The sequence below is a fragment of the Megascapheus bottae genome, chromosome 7, assembly GCF_031878675.1.
Source record: "Megascapheus bottae isolate mThoBot1 chromosome 7, mThoBot2.hap1, whole genome shotgun sequence".
Classification (NCBI taxonomy): Eukaryota; Metazoa; Chordata; class Mammalia; order Rodentia; family Geomyidae; genus Megascapheus; species Megascapheus bottae.
In genome coordinates this window covers 8,555,121-8,579,733 of record NC_143515.1, presented here as the reverse complement: position 1 = coordinate 8,579,733, position 24,613 = coordinate 8,555,121, and the positions used below count along the sequence as shown (strand labels likewise).

Genomic DNA, 24,613 nt, shown 5'->3' with positions numbered 1-24,613 from the left:
AGGGGAGGGGAGGATACATATCAGAGGGGGGGGGGAGAATGTCCTGGCTCCTATTTGTAAGCACCTTCTGAGTTGTAGATTTCAAACAGGAGAACGCTTTACCCTAAAACTATAGGGAAGAGAGCCCAGATGGCGTGATGGCTCAGGTGTGATTATGGAAGTCAACCTTAGCAGACTATCTGATGGTTTCTTCTTGCGAGCTCTGGGTAAATCTAAATGGAGAAAGATTTTCTAAAAATGTTTTAAGCCTAAGCCAAATATCAAAGTGTAGCAACATCCCAGAATATTTATTTCCACCATTCCAAGTGGTCACCAGTGGTCACGCTGTCTCATCTCCACCTTTGAGAGTGACTAGTTCCTTTAGAATGTGTTTTAAGCTGGCTTGAGCACACCAGAAAGTGACTCTGACTGGGTCATTTGTGGCTTTGTAACATCCACATCTCCTTGGGGGATCCTGATAGAAAATGTGACAGGTATTTCTGAAGAAGGGCTTTCTTTTCTCTCCATGGCTCATCCACAGTCCTGTACCATATGAAATGTTTTCCTTGTGCAGCAGTTTCTTCACAGCTTGCACTTCCAGTCTTTGGAGACGAGGAATCCCTTTTTCTGTTCGGAATTGAAACATTGGCTCGGAGTTTAATTCATGTTGATTGTTTTAACATACAACCTTGGTTTTACTCAAGTATTTTTTGGATGGCTGAGCACTAAAACACTGCAAAGGAAAGCTTTTCTTCAGGTTTTAATTTTGTTTTGGTAGGAGACTGGGAATTCCAGTAGCTGCCCTGACCCTGAGCACTGTGCCAGCCCTCAAGCTGCTGGTGTGTGCAAGAGTGGCAGTGACTGTCTTCCCTGTGTGACTCCGGTTCTGCTCTTGGGACTTGAGAGAGAAATGAGAAGTTCAGCCTGACTGATGTGGAGGTCAATATGAATTGATGTCTTTTTTTTTTCCAGAAAGACATCCCCCAACATGATTTCACTGCCAATGTCATAAACACAATATGGATTCTTCCAATTGTGGAGCCTTTATGATTTTAAGTGACCTTAAAATCAGAGTTGGGGGTAGGAGTTTGGCCTAGTGGTTAAAGTGCTTGCCTAGCATGCACGAAGACCAGGTTTGATTCCTCGATACCACATACATAGAAAAAAGCTGGAAGTGGTGCTGAGGCTCAAGGGGTAGAGCTCTAGCTTTGAGAAAGTCCAAGGACAGTGCTCAGGCCCTGAGTTAAAAGCCCTAGGACTGGCAAAAACAACAAAAAAAAAACTTCAGTTGGAACCAGAACACGCACATCTTGCAGTCACTAAGTCCTTTAGTCAGAGCCCTCCCCCTCCCCCTTGCCCACCCTTGTTGAATGATTGATTATGCCTTGTAGTATTTTACCACGGGAAATAATTACCCAATAGGCAATGTACCAATAAGTGGTCATTTTTTTTAATGGATTCCAAAACATATTTCTAAGAGCTTAGAATCCAGCCTGACCCAACACCAGCAGTATTATCCTCACTACTGAGGAGGGAGGCTCAAAGCCAGTCTAGGTAGGAAAGTCTGTGAGACTCTTATCTCCGGTTAACCACCAAAAAACCCGACAGAGCTGTGGTTCATGTGGTGGGATGCCAGTGTTGTGTGGACAAAGCTGACCAACTATGCCCACCCAGGCCTTGAGGTCCAGCCTCAATACCCATACAGAAACAAAGACTCAGGGCATTTTCTCCCCAAACTGCCTGCCTGATACATTGTATGATGGGGAGTCTTGGTGAGTGGCTTTTGTTACAAGTACAGAGAACAACCTGTGAAACCTGGAGGTCTGGCAGAGCACACCCCCCTCCCCCCAGTTAGCATTCACAGGCTGGGGTTTCCCTGCAAGATGCAATAGTTTTATGTCCAAGCACTTTGTAATTCATCTGGGTTGAGGTTTTTTGTTTCTTAAAATTTTAGTGCCAACTTTATGGAATTTAGTGCTTTCTTAAGTTCTGAAGCTTTATGCTCTGGAGGTAACAGTACACACTCTGAAGATTTCTTTTTCCACGTACCGTTTTCTAAGTTAAAAGTGTGATCTTCCTCTTTGGCAATGAGTCATCCTGTTGAGAGGTATCAGCCTGGATGGTTGTTTGGCATACTGTTGGCAGTGAAGTAAAATACTTGGGATTGATAGTGTGGGCCGGGGGGGGGGGGGGGGGGCATTTCTAAGGCTTGACCTCAGAATTTTATGTTCTTGCTTGGCTTCTTCACTCCAGGCTGGTACCGAGCCATGCTGCCAGTAGTAACTTTTCAATGCTTGTCTGCCTAGCTTTGAGCCTTAATCCTCAGATCTCAGCCTCCTGGATAGTTAGGATTACAAGCGTGAGCCACCAGCACCCAGCTTTAACTTCCTTTTGGCAGGTTAGGGTGGGGTGAGGGAGCTCCTAGCTAGCTAAGCAAGTGTTCTGAACCACTTGCGCAATACCTTTCACCCCTTTAGCTTTGGTTATTTTCAAGATTGGTTTTATGCCAAGCAGGCCTAGGTTGCTATCCCTCTGCCTCCACTTCCTTGTGTCATGAGATGACAGTACATGCCACTTTGCCTGGCTCTTGCTTGAGATGGAGTAGTGAGAACTTTTATGCTTGGCTGGCCCATTATCTACCTCTCAAGTAACTAGGATTACAGACGTAAACCACTGGGCTCGGTTGATACTTAACCTTCTTAATGACCAGAACTGACAGTGGATGCCTTTGAGAGGCTGGTGTTGACTGGGGCTGAGTGTCATTGGGTGGGTGTCTGGACAGAACAGGAGTGGGGCAGAGCAGCCTGGTTTCCCGGGCTTTGCCAGGGGTTCCTTTGAATCACATGTGCACATCCCAGCCTTTGTGGTGGTCTGCACTTGGCGACAGTGGGGCAGAACTCGGCCAGTAGACGATAGAGAAAATCAAACCATGGCTGTGGCTCTTGACTGGCACGTCCATGGCAGGCTAGAGTAGTTCCTTTTGCTCTGGTCTGTTTTATGGCATGAGAGCAATTGTGTCAGTCACTGACATTACATTAGGAATGAGTTTAAGAGGAAGCCTCCCTGCTCCTCAAAGACTTCCTCTTGAGAAGTAGTCTTAGAACTTTTGGTTTAATATTGTTCTATTTTAATAGGTTAAGACTACGGTATCCTTTCAAAAAGATACAGAAATAGGATGCCTTTTAAAATAGAATTTTTATCATATAATGTTACTTGATGACCATTTTCTACCTTGTAACAACATATTAGTAGTGTCATTTGGCAAGATGAACATTATCATTAATTGTAGGCTTATTCATTCAAAGAATTCCTTATTCAATGATTGTACATGTGCAGGTGCCAATCCTGAGGCTTGAATTTCGGGGCTGTGTGCCTATGCTCAAGGCTAGTGCTCTACCATTTGCATCAAAGCTCCACTTCTGGCCTTTTGGGGGTAGTTTATTAGAGAAAAGAGTATCACAGGTTTCCTTGCCCAGGCTGGCTTCAAACTGAGATCCTCGGCTCTCAGCTTCCTGAGTAGCTGGGATTACAGTCGTGAGTCACCAGTACCTGACTTCAAGGAATAATTTACTTCTCAAAAAAGAAACAATTTGTAACTCAAACCACACAGAAAAGTCCAGGAGGGGAAGGCTAGGCCCTGTCTATCTGTAAAACAGTAAAAGCAGAAAATCGAGGGGCATGGCCCAGGTGCCAGAGCACTAGAGACCCTGAGTTCAACCCCAGGAATGCCACCAAAGAAGAAAAGAGAAAGAACAGAAAGAAAATGGTTCTGGGCAGCTAGGGTTCAGTGGAAGGACTCGTGCCCAGAATTCACAAAGCTCTTTGATCCCTGACACCACAAACGAGAAACAAAAAGAATCTCAGAAAACAAATAGTAATAAGTGCTATATTAGGGTGGCTAAGACATAACATTAGCTTCCATTACAAAACATTTGTATTGTACATTACTATTTTGTAACAGCTTTTGAAAATGACACGTAAACACAGTCGGGTAGCTTGCTTACTAATCTAGTTATAGCGAGCAAATTGCATGGTCTAAACTATGATCTCCAGTTTAATAGACTCCAGAGCTCTTGAAAGACTCCGATCAAGTCCCAGATCATCTCAGTTTCTGGTCCTTTGTGTCCATTTCTCCAGGTCTGGGATTTTGTTTTTGTTTTTGCTTTTTTGTGTTTTTTATTGTAAAAGTGACACACAGGAGTTAGTTACTTAAGTAAGGAAATGAGTACATTTGTTTTTGAGCAGTGTTACCCCTTCCCTCATTTTCTCCCATTTCCCTCCCCCCTTGACTCCCATCTCCCCAAGTTGTAAAGTTCATTTCCAACATCACGTCGAGTGAGTATCACCGTTGCATTGCTTCACCCTTTGACCCTCCATTTCTGAGACTCCCCTTTCCTTCTCCAAATCAGATAAACTTTTTATACAAGACAAAAGGGTACAGAAATCAGAAACAGTTACCTGGGGAAATAAACCAGTGAAAGAGAAAACAAAAGACATAATTGCAAACAACACACTTTAAAAAAAAAAAAAGTAAAAGAAAATATGGTATTCTTTCCTTCCATCAAAAAGAATGACATCACCCCATTCTTTCAAATCACCCCACTTTCTCAAATGGTAAGGAAATGAGAAGACTTGGGGGAAAGAATCATAGTAAGTGAAGTAAGCCAAACCCAAAGAAACACAGGTTCCATGCTTCTCCTCATTTGTAATAATTTAGTATATGTCAAGGATTGTCCTAGCAGAGGATACACAATAGCTGTGTACATATGACCATAGAACATGGTGCTAATCGAAATGATCTCCATGACATGGAAACAAGAGGGTTTGTGGGGGATTGTTTTGTTTTTCTTTCTTTCCAGGTCTGGTTTATGGACTCTGAGTGCACCAGAGTTGTTCAGGGAGTGGCTTCCAGGCCTCCTGCTCCCCTCCTACCCTGAGCCTTACTGCCAGGCCGTGGGATTTGTTTGCAGTAACAGTTAACTACTGAACTGTTCTTTTCAAGAAGAAACAGACTGTCTACTTATCTCCTTCCCCAACAAACAGAGGGACACTTATCTCTCAGACGAATAAGCAGAATTTGGCTACCCAAGATCCATAGTTCCTTGTAGTTGCTGGCTGGGTTGATGAGTTTGGAAGTGCTAATTTTGATAAGCAATTTCTGATACAGACTGGCTCTTCCCCCTCCCCACCCTAGAGCTTGAACTCATGGCCTGGGCACTATCCCTGAGCTTCTTTTGCTTAAGGCTAGCACTCGACACTTGAGCCACAGCACCACTTCCCATTTTTCTGTTTTTGTGATACTGAGGAATCGAACCCAGGGCTTCATGCATGCTAGGCAAGCATTTATCACTAAGCCATTTTCCCAGCCTCAGACTGGCTCTGCTCTTTTCGTGATGCTTTAAGTTGCCAGCCCATGCATAAGCCATACAGAGCTAAAACACACTTGAAAGTGAGGACATTAAGTAGAACTAAACTCAACAGGAGTTAACTGGAGGAGTATGGCATGAGCCATACTGTATCTATCTCAATTTATTAAACTTTGCATGATAACTTTTCACCACCCAGAGTTTATAAAACATGATTGTCTGTATGTCATTGATTTTGTTTTAAAAGTCGGTGCCTTCAGTGAGCAGCTCACAGCACGGCTGTGACTTCTCTATACTCCTTCATAGAGCCATGAATCAGCATCAGTTCTGTGGACCTTGTACAGAATACAAACAGGAAGATATAGTTGGTGTTGTTGGGAAGTTAGAGTCTCATAGGTTTTTACCTACTTTGCATGCAACCCTCCCGTCTGCAGAAGGCATTCAGCAGTTAGGCAAGGCACCTTCCTTCCCTTAGCCTTTTAAATGCTTCAACTTAGCTGTATTTCTTTTCTTATTTCCTTTTCTCTTTTTGTACTGGGGATCAAATCCAGGGTGATGTACTTGCTAGGTAAGCGCTTTGCCACTGAATTACATTCCAGCTCTTTAATGCTTCAAGTTAGAAAGAGTGCTTGATTATTTCAAAAAGAAAAAAAAAAAGGATGGGCATTGGTTGGCTCACACCTGTAATTCTATCTACTCAGGAGGCTGAGATATGAGAATCAAGGTTCAAAGCCAGCCCAGGCAAGAAAGTCCATGGGAGTCTTACCTCCACTTAACCACCAGAAAACCAGAAGTGGCACTGTGGCTTAAAATGGTAGAGCGCTAACATTGAGCACAAAAGAAAAAGACTAGTGAATATTTGGTATCTGTGACAGGTGTTAACCCATTAAGGGCTAAAAAAAACCCCAAAGACTTTGCCATTGTATTATGGCATTGGGTCTGTCCTGAGACCCTGCTTTCTGCCAGCTGTTTACAATGTAGTTTTAATATCCTTTTTTTTGCATCGTGACATTAGAAAAAGGGACAGCCAGAGTAATTGTTTTATTTATTTGTTTATTTATTTATTTATTTATTTATTTATTTATTTATTTTTGCCAGTCCTGTGCTTGAGCTCAGGGCCTGAGCACTGTCCTTGGACTTTCTCAAGGCTAGAGCTCTACCACTTGAGCCTCAGCACCACTTCCGACTTTTTTCTATGTATGTGGTACCAAGGAATCGAACCCGGGTCTTCATGCATGCTAGGCAAGCACTTTAACCACTAGGCCAAACTCCCGGCCGGAGAGTAATTGTTTTATGATTGAATGTGTATTCCAGGGCTTTTTCTGACTTCGGAAACTTTCTCATTATCCTTTACCAGGGGCAGCTTCCCCTCTGGCTTATTTACAGAGTTCAGGTAATGGGGTGTGTGTGTATGTGTGTTCCACATCGAGGTCTCCCTTAAAATCTTCAGTTGTAGGGTGGTTTTTTTGTTGTTGTTGTTATCTTGTTTTGTTTTTTGCAGGGTAAGGAGAAAAGTATGGTATTCTTTTTTTTTTTTAAACCAGTCCTGGGCTTATGCTCAGGGCCTGAGCACTGTCCTTGGATTTTTCTCAAGGCTAGAACTCTAGCACTTGAGCCTCAGCACCACTTCTGGCTTTTCCTAAGTATGTGGTACCAAGGAATCGAATCCAGGTCTTCGTGCATGCTAGGCAAGCACTCTACCACTAGGCCAAACTCTGGCCCAAGTATGGTATTCTTGCTGTGTAACTCAAACAGGCCTTGAATCTGAGATCCCGAGCCTGTTCCTCATAAGTGCTGGGATTGCAGATATGTGTCCCATGTCCGGCTCAGCTCTCATTCTTTAATGGGGATATTGTTGTTGAAATTCATTTGGTTAGGAAAGGGGATGAGGAGGTCTGAGAAGAATTAACAAAAACTCCTTCAGGCACTTAATTTTTTTTTTTTATCAGTCTTAGTGCTTGAACTCAGAACCTGAGCATTGGCCTTGGACTTTCTCAAGGCTAGAGCTCCACCACTTGAGCCTCAGTACCACTTCCGGCTTTTTTCTATGTATGTGGTACCAAGAAATCAAACCCGAGTCGTTATGCATGTTAAGCAAGCACTCTACCACTAGACTAAAATCCCAGCCCCTGGGCACTTAAAATTTTTTAATGTGTGGTCACAGAGGTATGAATCAACACCACTTTTGTGGAACTTTAGCAGAAATATAAAACAGATATAGTCAGTATTGTTGTGAAATCAGGAGTATCATAGGTTTTTACTTTGCTGAGAACCTGTGTTTAATTGTGAGTCTAGTGTGTTCATTTCAAAATAAGCAACTCTAAGGTAATGCGAATAGCAGTTGAAATCCTAGGATCTTATCTCTCTTCCTGTACACATTACTAACCCCTCCTCCTCGGAGCCTATGCTTTGCTTTGTAGTAGGAGAATATTACCTTCCTAATGCCTGATGGGATTTTTTTGGATGATTCACAATTTTGTTCTTCCTATTTGGCTGTGGCATGGCTTTTAATGGTTTCATTAGCAAGGGGATGAATATACTGGGTGTGTGTGTTAGTGACAGCTTAATGAAAGGGCTTACCCTCTCCTCCCTCCTTTCAAAAATGCCTTTGCTTTTAGATCCAAAACATTTCCTCTCTCCTTGTGGTGTTTGCAGACTTGAACCCATCTATCTTTATTGGCTGCAAGAATATTGAGATGAAACATGCAATTATGCTTTCTTTGGCCCTGGGTAGCACTTTGGAAGACTGTCTGCATCTGAACCTGCTTCCATGGAAGCCAGTCTTCCAGCTTTCTCAGGTTTCCCCATATTTTACTGTGTAGAGGACATAGATTTTACCTCACTGATTTCTAGATGCTATGTGAGATTTTTTTTTTTGGTAGAACTTTTTCCCTTACCAAAAAGGCTGTGAACTGACTGTCTTACTGACAAACTTAAGGTTTTTCTGCTGTAATCTAGTCATCTTTTCATTTCCTAATACTGAGGATTGAACACAAGACCTAATGCATGCTAGACAAGTGTTTTGGATGCTGACTCAAATACCTGAGCCCTCAGGCTAATCTCTGCGGTGATACTCATTGTAAGTCCTCTGAAAAATGTATTCATGGCCCAGGGTGTTTTTAATTCTTGCAAGTTGGATCACCAGTTCTATTCTTACATACCCTGCCACTGTCACTGTGGAGCTTGCTCACCTGGGACTTGTGGGGGGTGGGGGGTGTCAGTGCCAGGTTGACCTAGCATGACCTCCCTTCTGTGTGTTCTGATACAGCTTCCATGAGGCAGTCTCAGGAAGAACCTGCAGATCTGCGCCCAGAGATATGGATCGCCCAGGAGCTGCGGCGTATTGGAGACGAGTTTGATGCTTATTACCCCAGGAGGGTAAGGGTGATACCCCACCTGCTTCTCCCCTCCTCCTTTCCTCCTAGCCATAAAAAAAAAAGAAAGAAAAAAAAGAAAAGGGTGGGGGGAGACAAACTAGTTCCACACTGATCCTGGAAGTGAGGGTATTCCCTCCATGTGACCCTCTATTGTTTCTGCCTTCCTGTTTTCCATTTGTTTATGGCTGAATTTAAGTAATGGCCTTTAAATAAGGTACAGTATGGGGCCACACAAAGTGGTTTATGAACAAGAGGCCTTAAAACATAAGTGCTAAAGGGGGGGGGGGAGATGATTTATAGGACTTTGAAATATCCCCACCTAAATATTATGCACCTGGTGTTTGCTGCTTCCTGTAGACAGCTTGGGTGAAAGTGACAGAGGCAAGTCACAGCCGCTGGAGGCAAGTGCCAACCCAGAGCTAGACTCCTATGACTGATGGCCCCCCAGCCCAGCAAGGCGAGGAGGGAGGGAGCCCCTGCCCTCTGAGCCCATGCCTTTGTTTACGAGAATGGATAAGTGGCCAGGCAGGAGTGAAGGGGAAATCAGCCCCTTCCATCTTGAGGTATATCCTTGACTTTTAGAGAAATCGTGAACCCTGTGTTTTCTGAGGAAGCCCTGTATTTAAGAAAAGGCAAACCAAAACAAAATAAAATGTTGCTTCTGCTTTTGTTTGCCCTATACAATCCCTGTGATGGATGAGAGCCATGTAGGTGTGAGGTTGTCAGATCTGGGAGTAGAGAACTTTGATGGTGATGAGTCCTCTGAGGGACAGAAAGTAGTTTTCACTTGTTTACAATCTTTCCAACCCCTCTGGGAAGACTTTCCTACTGGTTTATCTAAAATGAAGACACAGATATCTTGCTTGGTGGGAAGTGTTAAAATTAACGTCATTCTTCCCTTGTCACTTTTCTCTTATTTTTTGTTTGTTTTGAATTTTTTTTTTTTTTTATGGTACTGGGTTTTGAAGTCAGGCCTTGGTGCTTGCTAGGCAGAAATCCTACTGCTCAAACCATGCTTCTGGCCAATTTGACTCAGCCTATTTTTGACATAGGATTATGCTCTTTGGGTAGTCACTTTGAATCATCCCCACTCCCTCCCCCATCTTCCCTCCCCCCACCCCAGCTGGGATAACAGGTGCACAGCACCAAACTCGCTGGTTTCTATTAAGATTGAATCCTGAGAATTTGTGTTCATGGGGGGAGCAGGCAGTCACTGGGCTTGATCTCTGGGCCTGGGCACTATCCTTGAGTTCTTCAGCTTAAGGCTACCACTCTTGAGCCACAGCCCCACTTCCTGTTTTGCTAGTGATTAATTGGAGATAAGAGTCTCATAGTCTTTAGTGTCTGGGCTGGCTTTGAACCTCGATCCTCAGAACTCAGCCTCCTGAGTAACCAGGATTACAGGTGTGAGCCACCATGCCTGAAGAGATTTTTTTTTTCTTTTTCTTTCTTTCTTTCTTTTTTTTTTAGCCCCAACTAGTCTCAAACTGCTATGTCTATCTCAGCCTCCCATGTAGCTGGGGTGGCAGGTACACACTATGGCACCTAGCTTTTCTTTGGTTGAGATAGACTCTTTCAAACTGGCCTTGAAAGACAGTCTTCCCAATCTCTGCCTCCCAAGTAGCTAAGAATAATAAGCATGAGCCTCCAGCACCTGGTACTCCTAGCTAGTTTGTTGTTGTTATTGTTGAACAGTATTGCTTCCCTGAACAGCCAGCCATTGCTAAATAAATAGGCATTCCCTGATAATTACTTTGAATAATTGCTGCTTTTTCTGTATGAAGTACTGCTCAGGTCTCCTTGACACATAGAAAGGCACTTTCCCCTTGCCTGTGAGTCTCATCTCTTCTGTGTAGAGTGACATGAGATTTGGGAAACGAGTGCCCTAGTAATGTCTAAGTCGAAACTGTCATGTCGGTGAATGGGCCAAGGAATATCTTCCAATTCTGTCAAGCTAGGAAAGCCCTGCACAGGTCAGCTCATACAACACAGCAAGTCTCATTGTGGAAGGTGGATTAGAAATTTACCAGTCAAGTTTCATCCCGCTAACCCCCCATTCTTCCCAAGTGACTGTCTCTAGAGGGATTTTGGTGCAGGGGTGTGACTGGGCTAGGTTCCCATCAGAAACAGTGTGTTCAGGAGGTTGGTTCTCACACTGAGATGTGAAGAGTCCTTCAGGACTACAGTCAAGTCCCGATTCAGGAGCTGTGTCCAGAGTCCTTCAGGACCACAGGTCATTATGGGTATAAAGGCATCTCTGGACCTAGGCGTTGATGCTGGATGTCTTCTTCCCTGTCTTGAAGAATACATATAGAGATACTCTCGGTACTGGGTATGGTAGGTGGGGCTCTCAGAGGGACAGGGCAGTGATGCCCTGAGTGTGCTCGTCCTGTTGGGACATCCTGTGTACATGGAGATGAGCTGGTACAGCTTCCCATGCTCACAGGGAGGATAGAGGGTCTTTGCCTGCAGAGCTGGGTGTGTTTATGGAGATTTCCTAAGTTTTGCTTGTTCATCGAGCATGAACAAGTGTCTATAGGGCTTTCTGAGAGCCTGCCTAGATGGAGCTTGAGGGTCTATGATGAGACTCAGGCTGAGGGCTGTAGGGATTTGACGTACAGCTGCGTCCATCACTGTCCTCAGATATGCGGAAGCTGGGGAACAGTTTCCATTCCATGCAGTGAGACACAGGCTGAGACACAGGCTACCTACTTTTCTTCACTATCTCACCTCACCTCACCTCACCTCCAAATCCATATAGTCTCCCCGTTTTATCCTGAGTGACTTCACAGGTCATGTTGAAGTGTGTGCAGGGAGACAATCACATCTATGTTTTCAAATGACAGGCCACCTTTTGTTCCCCCATGCTTTTGATCAGACTTGTAAGCCCTGTTGCACCGTCTTGCAAGATTTTATAACTATGCATCTTATTTTTATATTTTAGAAATCAATCCTGTGTTAACATGTACTAATAAAGGACTTTTGCCTTTGACTAAGCTCTATGACTGAGGCAAATAGATTTTATAAGATTTTATAAGAGCCAGTTCAAAACACCAGGCTCTGAAACTCTGAGAGCTGACCTAGTGACCCCCAAAGCCTGAGGACAGAGTTAGATTAAGAGCAGCCATTGTCTGTTCTCACTGGAATGGTCCGATGTTGAACTTGAAAGTAGAGGGAAGAGGACCTGAAGGCCAATGTGGGAAATAATGAAGCCAAATAACCTGCATTATCTAGAAAACACTCTGACCCCTGGGGAGCTAGTCACTCTAGCTGCTGCTTTAGGGTGGCTTACAGCTCTTTAAATAAAAGATCACACCATTACAGAACCTTTTCTAAAGTGTTGGTCTTTCTGCAGTGAACCTAGAATAGCCTGACAGGATATTTTCCCATTCTTCCAGTTAGAGAAATAGACATTGCCTACTGTAGTGAGCATGTGTTCAGTCCAGTTACGGGCAGTGGGGACTCATGAGATGGAGCTGTGGAGTTTGAACCCATGACGTGGACGTGACAGAGGTACAGGTGAGCACCCACTCCCTATGCTTACCTTTATTTTTGACTCCTTAGCTTCCCCCCCCCACCCCACCCCGGTGCCAATAATGTGGATCTAAGATGTTGGTGATCACTATACAGTTAGTGCTTTTCCATTTAATGGGCACAGCAAGCTTACACATTAAAAGCATTCCTCCCCCTTTGTTTTTATTTTAGTTTGCCAACTTGGATTTATGATCGGTTTTATTTAATGGCCTATTGTGTGTGATTCTCAGTATTTCTCTTAAAAGCTCAGTTCTCACCAGCTTTGGCCCTTGAACTCTGAGATCTCTTAAAATGGAGCTCTGAAAAGATGTTCGTTGAAGTTCGGTGCTGGTGGCTCACACCTGTAAGTGCTAGCTACTCAGGAGGCTGAGGTCTGAGAATCACAATCAGTGCCAGCCCAAGCAAGAAAGTCTATGCAACTCGTACTCTCCATTTACCCAGCAAAAAGCCAGAAGTGGAGCTCTGGCTCAAGTGGTAGATTAGCAACCCTCCTCCCCCCCAAAAAAAAGGTATTGGTTGAGTGAATTATCCCCACGTAGTATAGACTATGCCAACTCCTCATGTCTACTTTTCTACTTTGAGGTCTTTGGAGACCCAGGAGGGCTGCTGAGTTGAAAGGCAAAGAGTCTAGGGCTGTCAGTGGACTGAGAGGAAAGAGAACTTCAAAGAGGCTGACTGCTTGCGTTTATTTATTTGTTTTAAGTCTTATTGTTTCAGTTATTATAAAGGTGACAGACAGAAGTGTTACAGTTTCATAAGTCAGGTAAAGAAGACATTTCTTTTTGGAAAAAAAAACACCCCTTCCTTTACTTTCTCCCATCTCCACCCACAAGTTGTATAGTTCATTTTGAGCAGTGTACCACTGCCACATTTAGCAGAATGCCTTTTTTATTTCAGCAGCCTCCTCATCCTTATGGAGGATGGATGCCACAATACAAGATGTGCTGCTCTCTTGTTCTCTCTTCACCAGTTTCCTCCATGGCACAGAGGCTATGCTGGTGCCTGAGTGGAGGTGGATGGCAGCAAGGGCAATTCGAGGTCTTCTAGTTATAGAGGTGCATCGCAGTTTGAGTGGATATGCTTGCCGTGGGCTGGGACTGAGGTCTGAGATCCGAGAGGGCTTGCTGGCTTTCGGAAGAGGAAGATGCTTGTTCCTGGAGTCACTGGACCAGTTTTGCAACCCGTACTGCCCCTCCCCATCCTCAGCACTGAGCCCGGGATTGGCCACCTCTTGTGGCTCCTTCAGGGCTACAGGCCAGTCATCCTCTGAGCCACTGCACACTTGTTCTTAGTTTCCAAGCAACTTAGGGAATGTCTAAGTGGTCGATGGACTGCAGTGGACAGACCCACAGGGAGCCAAGATGGGTTCTGTAAATGGGACAGTAAGTGAATGAAAACCCTTTCATTGTCAGTGCACAGGAAATAGGACATTTTTAACTTTACACTGACTACTTCCTGTTCTGTTCAGGGCATGTGCAGACATGACTTGACAGCCGTGCCTGTAAACCAAAGCAGACCTGGATCAGACAGAGTGGGAGAGGTAGCTACCGGCTCCCTAGAATGGAGCAGTTTAATTGAAGTGTCCATACATTAGCATTGTCCCCATGTTCTCATGAATTTGATATCCTTATGTTTCTGAAGAAGAGAACCCCCTTGTGCTGGCCGATTTGTGTTTTTAGAAATGAAGGATGCTCTCTAAGTCATGTACAACGGTGAGGCCCAAATTGTAGCTTGCTAGGTAGACACACCTTTGACAAGTCATACCTTTGGGCACCCTCAGGCAGCATGCTCTGGAGGCCTTCATTAACTGGATGTTGAAGTTTACTAATAAAGTAAACTGCTTTCTTTTATTGCCCGTGAAAAACACAATTAAAAATTTAAATACCAAATATGAAAGTCAGACTAGTTCTAACTCATGCAATGATAAGCTGGCCCAGACCTTTTTTTTCTGCTGACTTCCTAGAACAGCAGCAGTTCTGTTGCAAAAGAAGCCCTGAGTGGAGGGAGAGAGCATGAGTACCCAGCACGCATCCCGGACAGCGTTGTTAGGAAGCAATTTGGCATTGGGGTTTAGGTGCCTTCCATACCTTGTTAGGCCACACGGTTTCTGCCCCTTCCTTGTGTGAGTGACAGGGTGACACTTTGGTTTCTCCCCTGCATTAGGCTTGCACAATGATGGATGACTTTCTGAAAGAAGGCATTCTGAGCCTGGTATGGTGTCTAGCACCTATAATCCTAGCTACTCAGGAGGCTGAGATCTAAGGATTGAAGTTCAAAGCCAGCCAGGCACCAAAGATCATGAGAGTCTTATCTCTAATTAACCACTAGAAAACTGGACGTGGTGCTGTAGCTCAAGGGGTAGGGTAGTAGCCTTGAGCTGAAGAGCTCAGGGACAGTGTCCACGCCCCAGAGTTCAAGCCCCAGGACCAAAAAAAAAAAAAGAAGGAGGAGGAAGAGGAGGAGGCGGCCGCTTTCTGTTGCTTGCTAAGGACAGAGTAGGATCTCTCAGGAAAACACATACCACAGAGGATAATGGGGATTTCGGGGAAACAAACCCTTGGCCTACTTACTCTCCATTGTGTTCATTCTTTTGGACTGGCCCTTACTAGTAAAGATTTGAAGAGAATATTCATTGATAAAGCTAGAAAGTCTGGGGTGTTTGTTTGTTTTTGTCATTAGCACTGTTTTCTACCACATTTCGTTATAACTGAAACATTACCCAGTCAAGTCTCAGCATTTAGAAGCTGAGCCAGGAACTCTGTTTACCTGTCTGTCATATTTGCCAGAAGTGCTTTGGAAACAAGTGCTATGTTCACTCTGGGTGTACGCAAATGTGAGCAGAGACTGGGGCACTGGGGTGTGTGCAAATGGCTGGCTGGGCATCGGGCTAGCCGCCCGTGTGTTGATCTTACCGGTGCAAGGGCTTGTCATCTGGCAGGCGCCACACCTGTGGGGCTGCCCAGAAGTTACAGGACCACGAGCTGTTAACATGCCACCAAGACGTGCAGGTGCCCAGAGGGGACTTCACAGAGGTCTCCTGGGTTCTTTTTTTTTTTTTTTTTAATATTGGGAGGAGGAAATGAAGATGCAAAGTGAAGGCTTGGCTCTTCTACAGATACACAGAAATAATGAGCCTCTTGCATCATCCTTTGCTAGACTTCGACCAGCTGAACCAGAGCAGAGAGGTTTTAGTTGTGGTTAAAATGTGTTACATCTCACTTAGCAGTTCTCTGAGACCAGGGGGACATTTGGGAACAGTGTGTTCCTGCTCTGAATGGGGTATTTGGTCTGCTGGGCTTTACACTGGAGACCTGAGCTCTGCATTTTCTGTGGTAACCACAGGACAGCTAATGGTTCGCAGCAATCTTACTCTAGCTAGAATCAGTCCTGGGGCCCAAGGACTTTATTAGTACTTGTGACCTTGAAAAATGATTATTTGTCTCACAAAAGGCTTACTATTAATACTTGCTTTGAAACAGTGCATTGAAGACAGGATAAAAGTTTGGTTTATGAAAGTGCAGAGGTTTTTATTTGGTTTTTGTCAGTTGTGGGGCTATAACTCGGTGCCTGGGCACTGTCTCTGAGCCTTTTTACTCAAGGCTAGCACTCTACTTTGAGCCATAGTGCCACTTGTGGTTTTTGGTAACTTAGAGATAAGAGTCTCACGGACTTTCCTGCCTATGCTGGCTTTGAACCACAATCGTGAGCTCTCAGCCTCCTGAGTAGGTAGGACTATAAGAGTGAGCCCCCAGTATCCTGCTGAAAATACAGTTTTGTGTTGACTTTTGATGCCCAGCTCTGTGTGCAGTGCTGGAGGAGAATTCTCCCCTGGTTCTTAGATACAGCACAGCACAGTACCAGATGTCCCTTCTGGCACCTATTACCTATGACATCCACACTGTCACATACAAACTAAGTAAATATCCTTGTGACCTTGATGCCAGATGGAAAGTGAATTTGTTCTTTAGGGCAGCACTTATGGCTGCATTGGTCTGTTTTGAGAGCAGCCCTAATGGACAGGAACCATTGTAGAAATTTGAGCTGAGACTCAAGACTCAGTTCCTGTCTGAAAGTGAGAGTGGTCCACGGTGAACTCATTACTGGTAGCCTTCTCCTATCTTTCCTGTTTGCCATGACATTTATGACAGTGCATCTCTGTCCTGCAAGATAAGCCAGTAGTTTATCCTCTACCTCCTCCTGCTCATGGGAGCAGGAGGCAGAATAAAAATGCCATCCAGGCAGGGGTTGAATTCATAGTGGCCTGAGCAAGGTGGGTATGGAGAACTCCTCTGGCTTCATCATCTAAAATGACTACTATAGCTTAAAGGCAAATGTATTAATTATTTTTATTTTTAAATTCAAGGCATCTCAGAGGCATTGAGTATGGAAATTCTAGAAGAAACAACTTTTTGAACAAGTTAAATTCCTGCGAATCTCAAAATTCTGTGTTAGTATCCCTAATTTTGCTTTGCCTCTAAAATGTGGCAAGTAAGTCGCCTTTGATGTGACAGTGGATATGTCCCCTGGTTGCACTGACTCCTGGAAACTTAGACTAGGTTCTCAAGATCTAAATATTTCCTTGTGACATGACTTTGAATCTCTGTTGACCTTTATTTTTATTGTGTGTCTACATCCATGGTTTTTATTGTTGTTGCTTATTATTTAGAGAATATTTCATTAGTGTCATCAAACTCACGTAAATAAGACCTTACATATTTAATAGTGTGTTTACCTTGGGACAAATGGTTAAAAAATAATAAGCTTAACACTTTTCAACTAATATGGCTATTAATTTCTATACAATGACAACATGACCATATTTTTTACATGAGTCTCTCAAGTTTGCTCTGTGTGTGTGTGTGTGTGTGTGTGTGTGTGTGTGTGTGTGTGTGTGTGTGTGTGTGTGTGTGGTGTTTATTGGGTTTGGCTGGACAGGTCTCGCCTTTGGAGTTCAGATTGGTAGATTCATACTCTTTGCTTACTGAAATCTAATCTGAGTTGCTGAAATCACTTGAGTATCCCTTCTCACTCCACGAGCTCAGTCTGGAAGCGAGGTTCTGATAGCGAGGTTTCCCTTCAGCCATGAGCAGTGACAGGCCCCTCCTAGGCTCTGCATATGACTTGGAAGAGGGGTCTGTCCACTCCTGAGTCACCTCTGAGCTGTTGCTGGTGATAATGTGTGTTCTTGGTAAGGCCTGTCATCTCCAGAGCACCTGTCCTGGCCCTGCCACCATCTTTCTCCGCCACTGGAAAACCGCCTTGGCTCAGAAGATGTTTTGAAGACTCAAAAGCACGTGCTAAGTCATTTCAGCCAGCAGTGGCCTTGGGTGATTCTCTCCTCAAACTTGGGCACAGCTTTCAGGGCTCTTGCTTTACAGGGAAAGCTGCATTTTGCAGGTGTTTGGTGATCCACCTGACAAGGCCCCTGGGCACTGGGGGTCAGGCACCCTTTTGTTTCCCTAAGCATCCTTTCCCTGGGAGGAACAAGAAAGCACTGGTCCTGTGTGACTACTTTGGCTATTGGCACAATTGTCCTGTGTGTGACTTGAAGGTAGTCCTGCGGTTGTGACTGCAGCGGTGGCGGGTGTCTGCATGCAGTCCCGCCCAGCCCCACATGGGTATCCCAGGCTGTGGTGGTGATCGTTTTTGGCATTCTCACTCAGTGACCCCGCCCTGTAAGCCAGCATCCTCTTGACCCAGCACCCAGTGAGCCCGTGTCTCCTGGTGTCCTGTGTAGAAGCTGCCAAGAAGTCCCTGTCCCTGACATTGTCACAAAGGGTGTTTCCATGTCTTCAGGGAAGGGTGGCTGAGTGTACAGCAGAGAATGAGGGAGATTGAGCCCTGCAGCTTGCCGTTGTTCTGCATAGTTTAGTTTATGCTTCACCTCGCTGATATTGCCTGTTTGCCTTAATTAAGTAAAATCCCCCATTGAGCTGTCCCACCCATGCTCAACCGGGTCTCTACCTGGACCACCTTTCTTTCCTTCCTCCTGCCTTCAGGTCTAAATTGAGTTTGGGCTCAGCCTGGCATTGACCCTTGGGACCTTCCTATCTCTGGCTTCTCTGTGTTAGCAAAGGCTCCTGTGTCATCTTCTTTACTTGTGTATTATCTAGACCTGTTATCTGGTTTATTATCCTGGGCAGGCCTGGTAAGACACCATTGCATGCTGTAAAGTGAGGCCCTGCTGTGATATATGCAGCCACTGCTCAGGCTCAGGCTCAGACTACCAGTAATTGGCTCGCAGGGGAGCCACAGCTGTGAGCATTGAAGGGCTCATCTCTGGACATCTGGAACAATATGAAAGTCTTGTCACCCGAAGCATGCAGCCCACATGGAGCTCCTGGAAATAAGAATGGTAGACATTGAGGGCTACTGCCTGGGGCAGAGAAAGAGGGGGGGGGAGGGGGGAGACTGCAAGATAATAGCAGGTTTGGTTGTTTAAATCACCCCCCCTCAAATGCATCATTGTAATAGCTCACTTAAGTATTTCTGCAATCTAGTCTGAAGCGATTACTCAACTCTGACTTATGAAGTGTTCTTTTCACTTAAAAGTGAGAGAGTGGTCAATGAGAATGAAAGGCTTGCCATGGAGCAGCGCCTTTGACGGCAGGACGTCTGTCCTCAGTTCTGGAGGCCCCAAGTCCAAGACCCAGCAAACAGTGTTGGTTTCTCCTGAGGCTCTGACCCTTGACCCATAGGTGCTTTCTCCATGTGTCTGCACACAGTCATCCCTCTAATCTCTTACAGGCACACCTTGGGTTAGAGCCCACCCCAGTTAGCCCATCTCAGTAACCTTACTAAAGATCTCATTTCCCGAACATGCCTAGGTAGTGGGGCATAAATAGAAAGTTGAGGGGACATACAGAAGGGTCAGGCAAAATGGGGGGTGACTTCCCTGGCTGTAGTTTGTTTTTCACTTTGGTTCAAGTGCTTTCATCAGGAAAGTCATTCCCCACTGGGCAGTAGAGAAAGTGGAGGGACTGAGATACGCCCTCCACCCCCAGACTTATTGGTGTCCTGATTGACAGCTACCAGTCCACACAGACCTTTAACACAGGCCATGGGGTGACTGTGAAGAGCTGCCGGCCCAAAATGGTGGTTTTAGTGCCACTGTGGCTTCCCAGTGTACTTAAGCTGATGGTGCTAGGTCTTGGTCAGGGGCCAGCAAACAGTACTTAGTCTTCCAATTGCATTGGTTCTTGTTTTGTTTTCTTTTGTGGCAGTTCTGGGGTTTGAACTTAGGGCCTGAGTTGCCACCCCTGAGCTTTTGTGCTCAAGGTTACCGCTTGAACCACAGCTCCATTTCCAGTACTGTACTGTTTTAACGGGTGACTTTCTACTTCTCCGGGTGTTTGTCCTTTCCAAGTTTAACTCTTCACATATTCCATCCTCGATATCTTGCTGTGGCCAGGGCCACTGGGCTCCTTCTCACAGAGCTCTTATTCTGTCTTGGGGTCTTAGTCTGAGCCAAGGGCTCAGTGGCAGCTGCAGGTCTTCACAAGGGCATTGCAGGAACCCCATTTGCAGGGTCCACACACTTCAGCTCTGGCCACCTGCCTCCTACTAGAACCGTCAGCTCAGTCTGTGTTATGCGCCTCCCGCCCCCAACACACACACTGATTGTAGAACACCGGCACTAGGGTGGTGAGCCTGCCGAAAGCAGGAACAGCCATCCTCCAGCTGTTGGCTGCAGAGTGGGCTCTATGCCCTGGGCCAACAGCAGCTTCAGCCGCTATGCCAGCTGTCAAGGGCTTTCTCGTTGAATCAGTGCTCACAGCTTCCTCTGCTGAATGTTTCCCAGAAGCACTCGTTCACTAATGTTCAGCGCTGTTGTGCCTGTGGCCTGAGTGGGTGGCATCCCCAAGGCCCAGCAAGACCAGATCCTGCCACATTCGCAGGACTAGCCCTTCCCTACCTCTGCTCGCTAGCCTGATGGTTGAATATGTTTGTGCACGTGATGTTTGCTGGTTTGTAGCCACCATCCAGCGACTCCTCAGATGTGGGGGTGGAAGATGTTTTTGTCCGCAGACTTTGGGAGGGCTGGAATCTGAAGCTTCTGGTGTCACCCTCAGAGGATCCTGTTCTTGGGCTGGGGTTCCGCTGTCAACACCCGGCCAGCCCCACTGATGGCATAGGTTGGGCCACGGCTCCCCACCTATGATTGAGGGCAGCTTGCCCTATCACATGAGACACTTGCTTCATTTTAGTAAGTTGTGGTTTTATTTTGAATAAGGCTCTTTCAACCTATTAATATTAGTCTGTTCCAAAATTAACCTTCCCCTAAGTCATTCTCACCCAGAAGGAGCAAAGTAATTTTGAAAGTTAAATCAAAACAAAGCAAGCTTGTGCGTGAAAGTGGATAAACATCACACGCTGTGGTTTCAGAGCGCCGCTACCAGGAATCGCTGACATAAACGAAACCCATTTCCTTCTATCTTGCATGGAAGGAAAGAGAAATGCCCTGGCCTTCTCCAGTGCCCAACTACCGTTTGAGAGCTGGAGGGGAGCCCACCTGTAGCTGGGGTTGGTGGGGACACTTGGGGTGTGAGAGGAGCGAGGTGTCACGGCCACTGTCTCCCCGGGAGATGCCTTGGAGTCTTTGACACCAGAACCGAGGTTGTCTGTAGGGCTGGGGATGAAGCTGTGTCGGGGACACGGCCTGGCCAGCTTCTGACAGAATGTGGCCCAGAGCATCAAGGCACAGGCTTCTGTTGCCTGCTTCCTCTGTGCTGAAGGTAGACACCGTGTACTTACCCCAGAGCAAGCTCCAGTCTAGTGGCTGACTCTCAGAATGGTCCAGAGGACTCCGAAACCACTGAGTTCTCAGGGATTTCCTTTCAACAGTTTCTCTCTGCTTATACATGTGTGCGTGCATGCATGCCTATTTCTGTGTATGCTGTGTGTTATATGCTGGTCCTGGGGCTTGAACTCAGGGCCTAGGCACTACCCCTTAGTTTATCCACTCCAGACTGACACTGTATTACTTGATCCATGGCTCTACTTCTGGCTTTTGACTGGTTAAAGATAAGAATCTTAGGGATTCCTGCCCAGGCTGGCTTTGAACAGAGATCCTCAGATCACCTCCTGAATAGCTAGGATTACAGGCCTGAGTCACCAGAGAGTGTTCTTTTCTCTGTTCTTTTCTTCCAAGGCCCTTATGGAAGAAGGTGTCAACTCGTGTGTGTGTGTGTGTGTGTGTGTGTGTGTGTGTGTGTGTGTGTGTGTGTGTGTGTGTGTGTGTGTGTGTGTACTGGGAGCACAGTGAGAGGTCGCTGTGTTTTCTCCAGTCCCATAGCCCAGAGCACCCTGAGGCACAACAGCAAGTTACTGCATCCCTTTACTTAGCTTTTTAGGGCAACTTACCCCCAAACCACTGGTTTCTCAAATAAATTATCGCTACTAGAAATTCACTCCTGAGCTAGTCTGAAACCTATCTCCTGTCAGTGAGTGTGGTAGAGCACAGTTCTTTCACGTCTACCAAGTTAATTCTTTCCTCACTCCTGTCCATCCCGCCTTGGGAGACACCCGCTCCAGGCATCCTGATGCCTTTTGTCTGGCACTCATTGAATAACTTGCCATCTGAAATACTGACATTCAGGTATTTTTTTTCCCTTGAGATTTGCCAACATTTCCTCTGGTTACTTTATTTCTCTGTTGGAAGGAGAGAGTCACTGGGTATGCTTGTCCTTTCTGCCAAGACTCCCTTCTTTGGCAGGGGAGAAGGAAATGAGTTCCCCTGGCTGCTGAGATGACGAGTGCTCTTGAAGAATGCCTTCTATAACAACTGAGATAAGGATTTTTTTTTGATATTTTTTATTGTAATTAATAAAAGGGTTACATGATATTTGCCAGATAGAAGGTGCATTAATTCACATACATTGATACCCTTTCACATGTCTTGGTCCCCATTACCCTCCCCCACCCCCATCCCTCATCTTGTTTTCCCCCCTTCCCTATCCAATTTCAAATAACCAAATACAAATATATCCAATATATCAGATAACAAAGCGAGATACTGTAACAATATGAGATAACCAAGGGACAGCAAAAGAGATGAGAGACAACATAGTACATTAAGGACAACAGTCATTCATTATATGGCTTTTGTTTCTATATCCTACAGGTCCTTTCATTTAGCGTCATACTATATGGCCGTATGCATCAAGGTTTTTTGCTCTATTACAGATCTCTGTTAGTAGAGCCCAAGGTTTCTACTGATTATGACAAATGAGGGAAACCATTGAGCCTAAGTTCCTTTGAGTCTGGCTTACTTCACTTAATATGATTTTTTCTAAGTCTTTCCATTTCCTAACACCTGGGGCGATGTTGTTCTAACTGACAGCAGCACAGAATTTTAAAAATATACTCCCCCCCCAAAAAAAAAAATTAGGCCCCATGCTGGTAGCTCTTGCCTAGAATCCCAGCTACTCGGGAGGCTGAGATCTGAGGATCACAGTTCAAAGCCAGCCCAGGAAAGAAAGTCCATGGACTCTTATCTCCAATTAATCAGAAAACTGCAAGTGGAGCTGTGCTTCAAATCGGTAGAGTGCTAGCCTTGAACAGGTGAGATTAGTGACAGCATGCAGGTGGAGTTCTGAGTTCAAACCCCACCATCTACCAAAAAATTTTTAAAAAAGACTTAGGGATAAACTAAAAAGCCTTGCTTTTATTGTTGCAGATATTTTTTAACAATTACCAAGCAGCTGAAGACCAACCCCAAATGGTTATTTTGCGACTGTTACGTTACATCATCCGCCTGGTGTGGAGAATGCATTGACCGGGTCTCTGCGGAGCCAGCCATGTTGCAGACATTGCGCCTGTTCAGCCGACCAGCCCAGCACTGGGTGAGGTCCAGAAACCACGGCATCATGTTGGATGTGAACTTGTACCTTCCTGTTGGTCACCCCACGCAGAATTTCCATGGGAAGTCAGTTGTGAATGTAAACGGAGGAGGATTCTTCTCTTTTTTTTAATGTACAAATCATGGTTCTATGGAGCAGGATTATATGCCAGAATGGTGTTTACATGGTGGTGGGGGGTTTTCCATCTCTAGTAACAGTTTGTTTGTTTTCCAGAAGGAAATGGAAACTTTGTGAACAACTTTTATACTAAAAGTTTAAGGACCTATGGCCTACTCTCAGAGGATTGTGTTAGCCCTGCAGTGGAAACTGAGCCAGCTAATTTATGAAGCTGCCTTAGTTTATTTTTAGAGATTACAGAATTTTTTAAACGGGGAGAGGTACATGTCCCCCTCCCTTCCCTGCCATTGCCTCTTTGAGCTTTTTTGTGTTGTTTTCTTTTTTATTATTAATACCAAAAGAGTTCTTATGAAATGAATGAATTAAAGGGGCAAAGGGTCTGTTGTTGCATTCATATATCACCCCTCTTTTGTAAATATGTATTTACCTACTTCAGTTGCCTTGTTGGTAAAACTTCACGTTGTTTTTGCTGAGCTCCTCTGGGAATGCTCTTTGGTCTGTCTGGAGACTGCCTCGCAGGTTTTGTCTGGGGTGTATTCACGATGGCACGTTTTCAGTTTGGAGCAAGATCATTCTGGCTCCTTGGGTCTGTCCACTTGGAAGTGCCTGGTGGCTGTGCTTTGTTCTGAAGGGCTTTCCTTGAGTATTCTGAGCAGCAGTGTCCGCCCCTCGAGCTCTCAGCTCTTCTGGTTGTGGGTTTGCTCACTGGCATAGCTGCACTGCATTGAGTCCCTGGTGGCTGAGTTGGGCTACCTACCGCTGTCCACGCTGGGCCCTTGTAGAGACTGGCCCAAGCCACAGGCTGAGGTGACCATTTTCTGGATTTGAGTCCAGCGCAGCCCATCTGACCTGTGAAACCTGCACTTCCTCCCTCTTCCTGTCAGCCCACTTTGCAGTAGAGGCTGCCTTCTACTTGGTCGGTATCTTTGAACCCGCTCCATTCGGCAGAGTCTAGAATGCCCCTTTCCACCTGCTGAAAGATGGTTACTTGTTCTCCCATCTTCTTAACCAACCTGCCTGGGCCTTTTAACTCCATGGGGAGCTCTTTCACAGCCCACGGTCATTTCAGAAACAGGCAGGGCTGGGGGAGTGGCCGGCAGTGAAATGCCTGCCTTCTGCTTGCCTAGGACAGCAGTAACCCTGGGTTCATGTCCAATCACCACTCAAAATAAGCAAGCAATCAGCTGGGGAGACCCAAGACAAATACAGATGAGGGAGCAGAGGCCACAGGAGCGAGAGGAGGAACTGGAACCCTGTCACTTGTCATCTTTGAAAACAGTAGTGATTAAACAACGTTCTGAAAAAGAGATGTCAAGTCAGTCACCATTGCCAACAATTGTATTTTTGCCCCATAGAAGAGCAGTGTTCTCACATTAAT

General features: G+C 45.4%; 1 protein-coding gene across 4 annotated transcripts in view; it reads left to right on the top strand.

Annotated features, from left to right (window-relative positions):
• Bcl2l11 (BCL2 like 11) overlaps window positions 1-24,051 on the top strand; it is a 38,089-nt gene extending 14,038 nt beyond the window's left edge. For 2 of the 4 annotated variants that reach the window (XM_090336388.1, XM_090336386.1), the window contains 2 exons: window positions 8,614-8,723; window positions 22,935-24,051. In XM_090336388.1, coding sequence (XP_090192514.1) covers window positions 8,614-8,723; window positions 22,935-23,033 — 209 coding nt within the window. In that variant the 3' untranslated portion in view covers window positions 23,034-24,051. Of the gene's footprint in view, window positions 1-8,613; window positions 9,464-22,934 lie in introns of those variants that run through there. The other 2 variants (XM_090336387.1, XM_090336385.1) reach the window with 1 other exon arrangement.
• The last annotated feature ends 562 nt before the right edge of the window (window positions 24,052-24,613 follow it).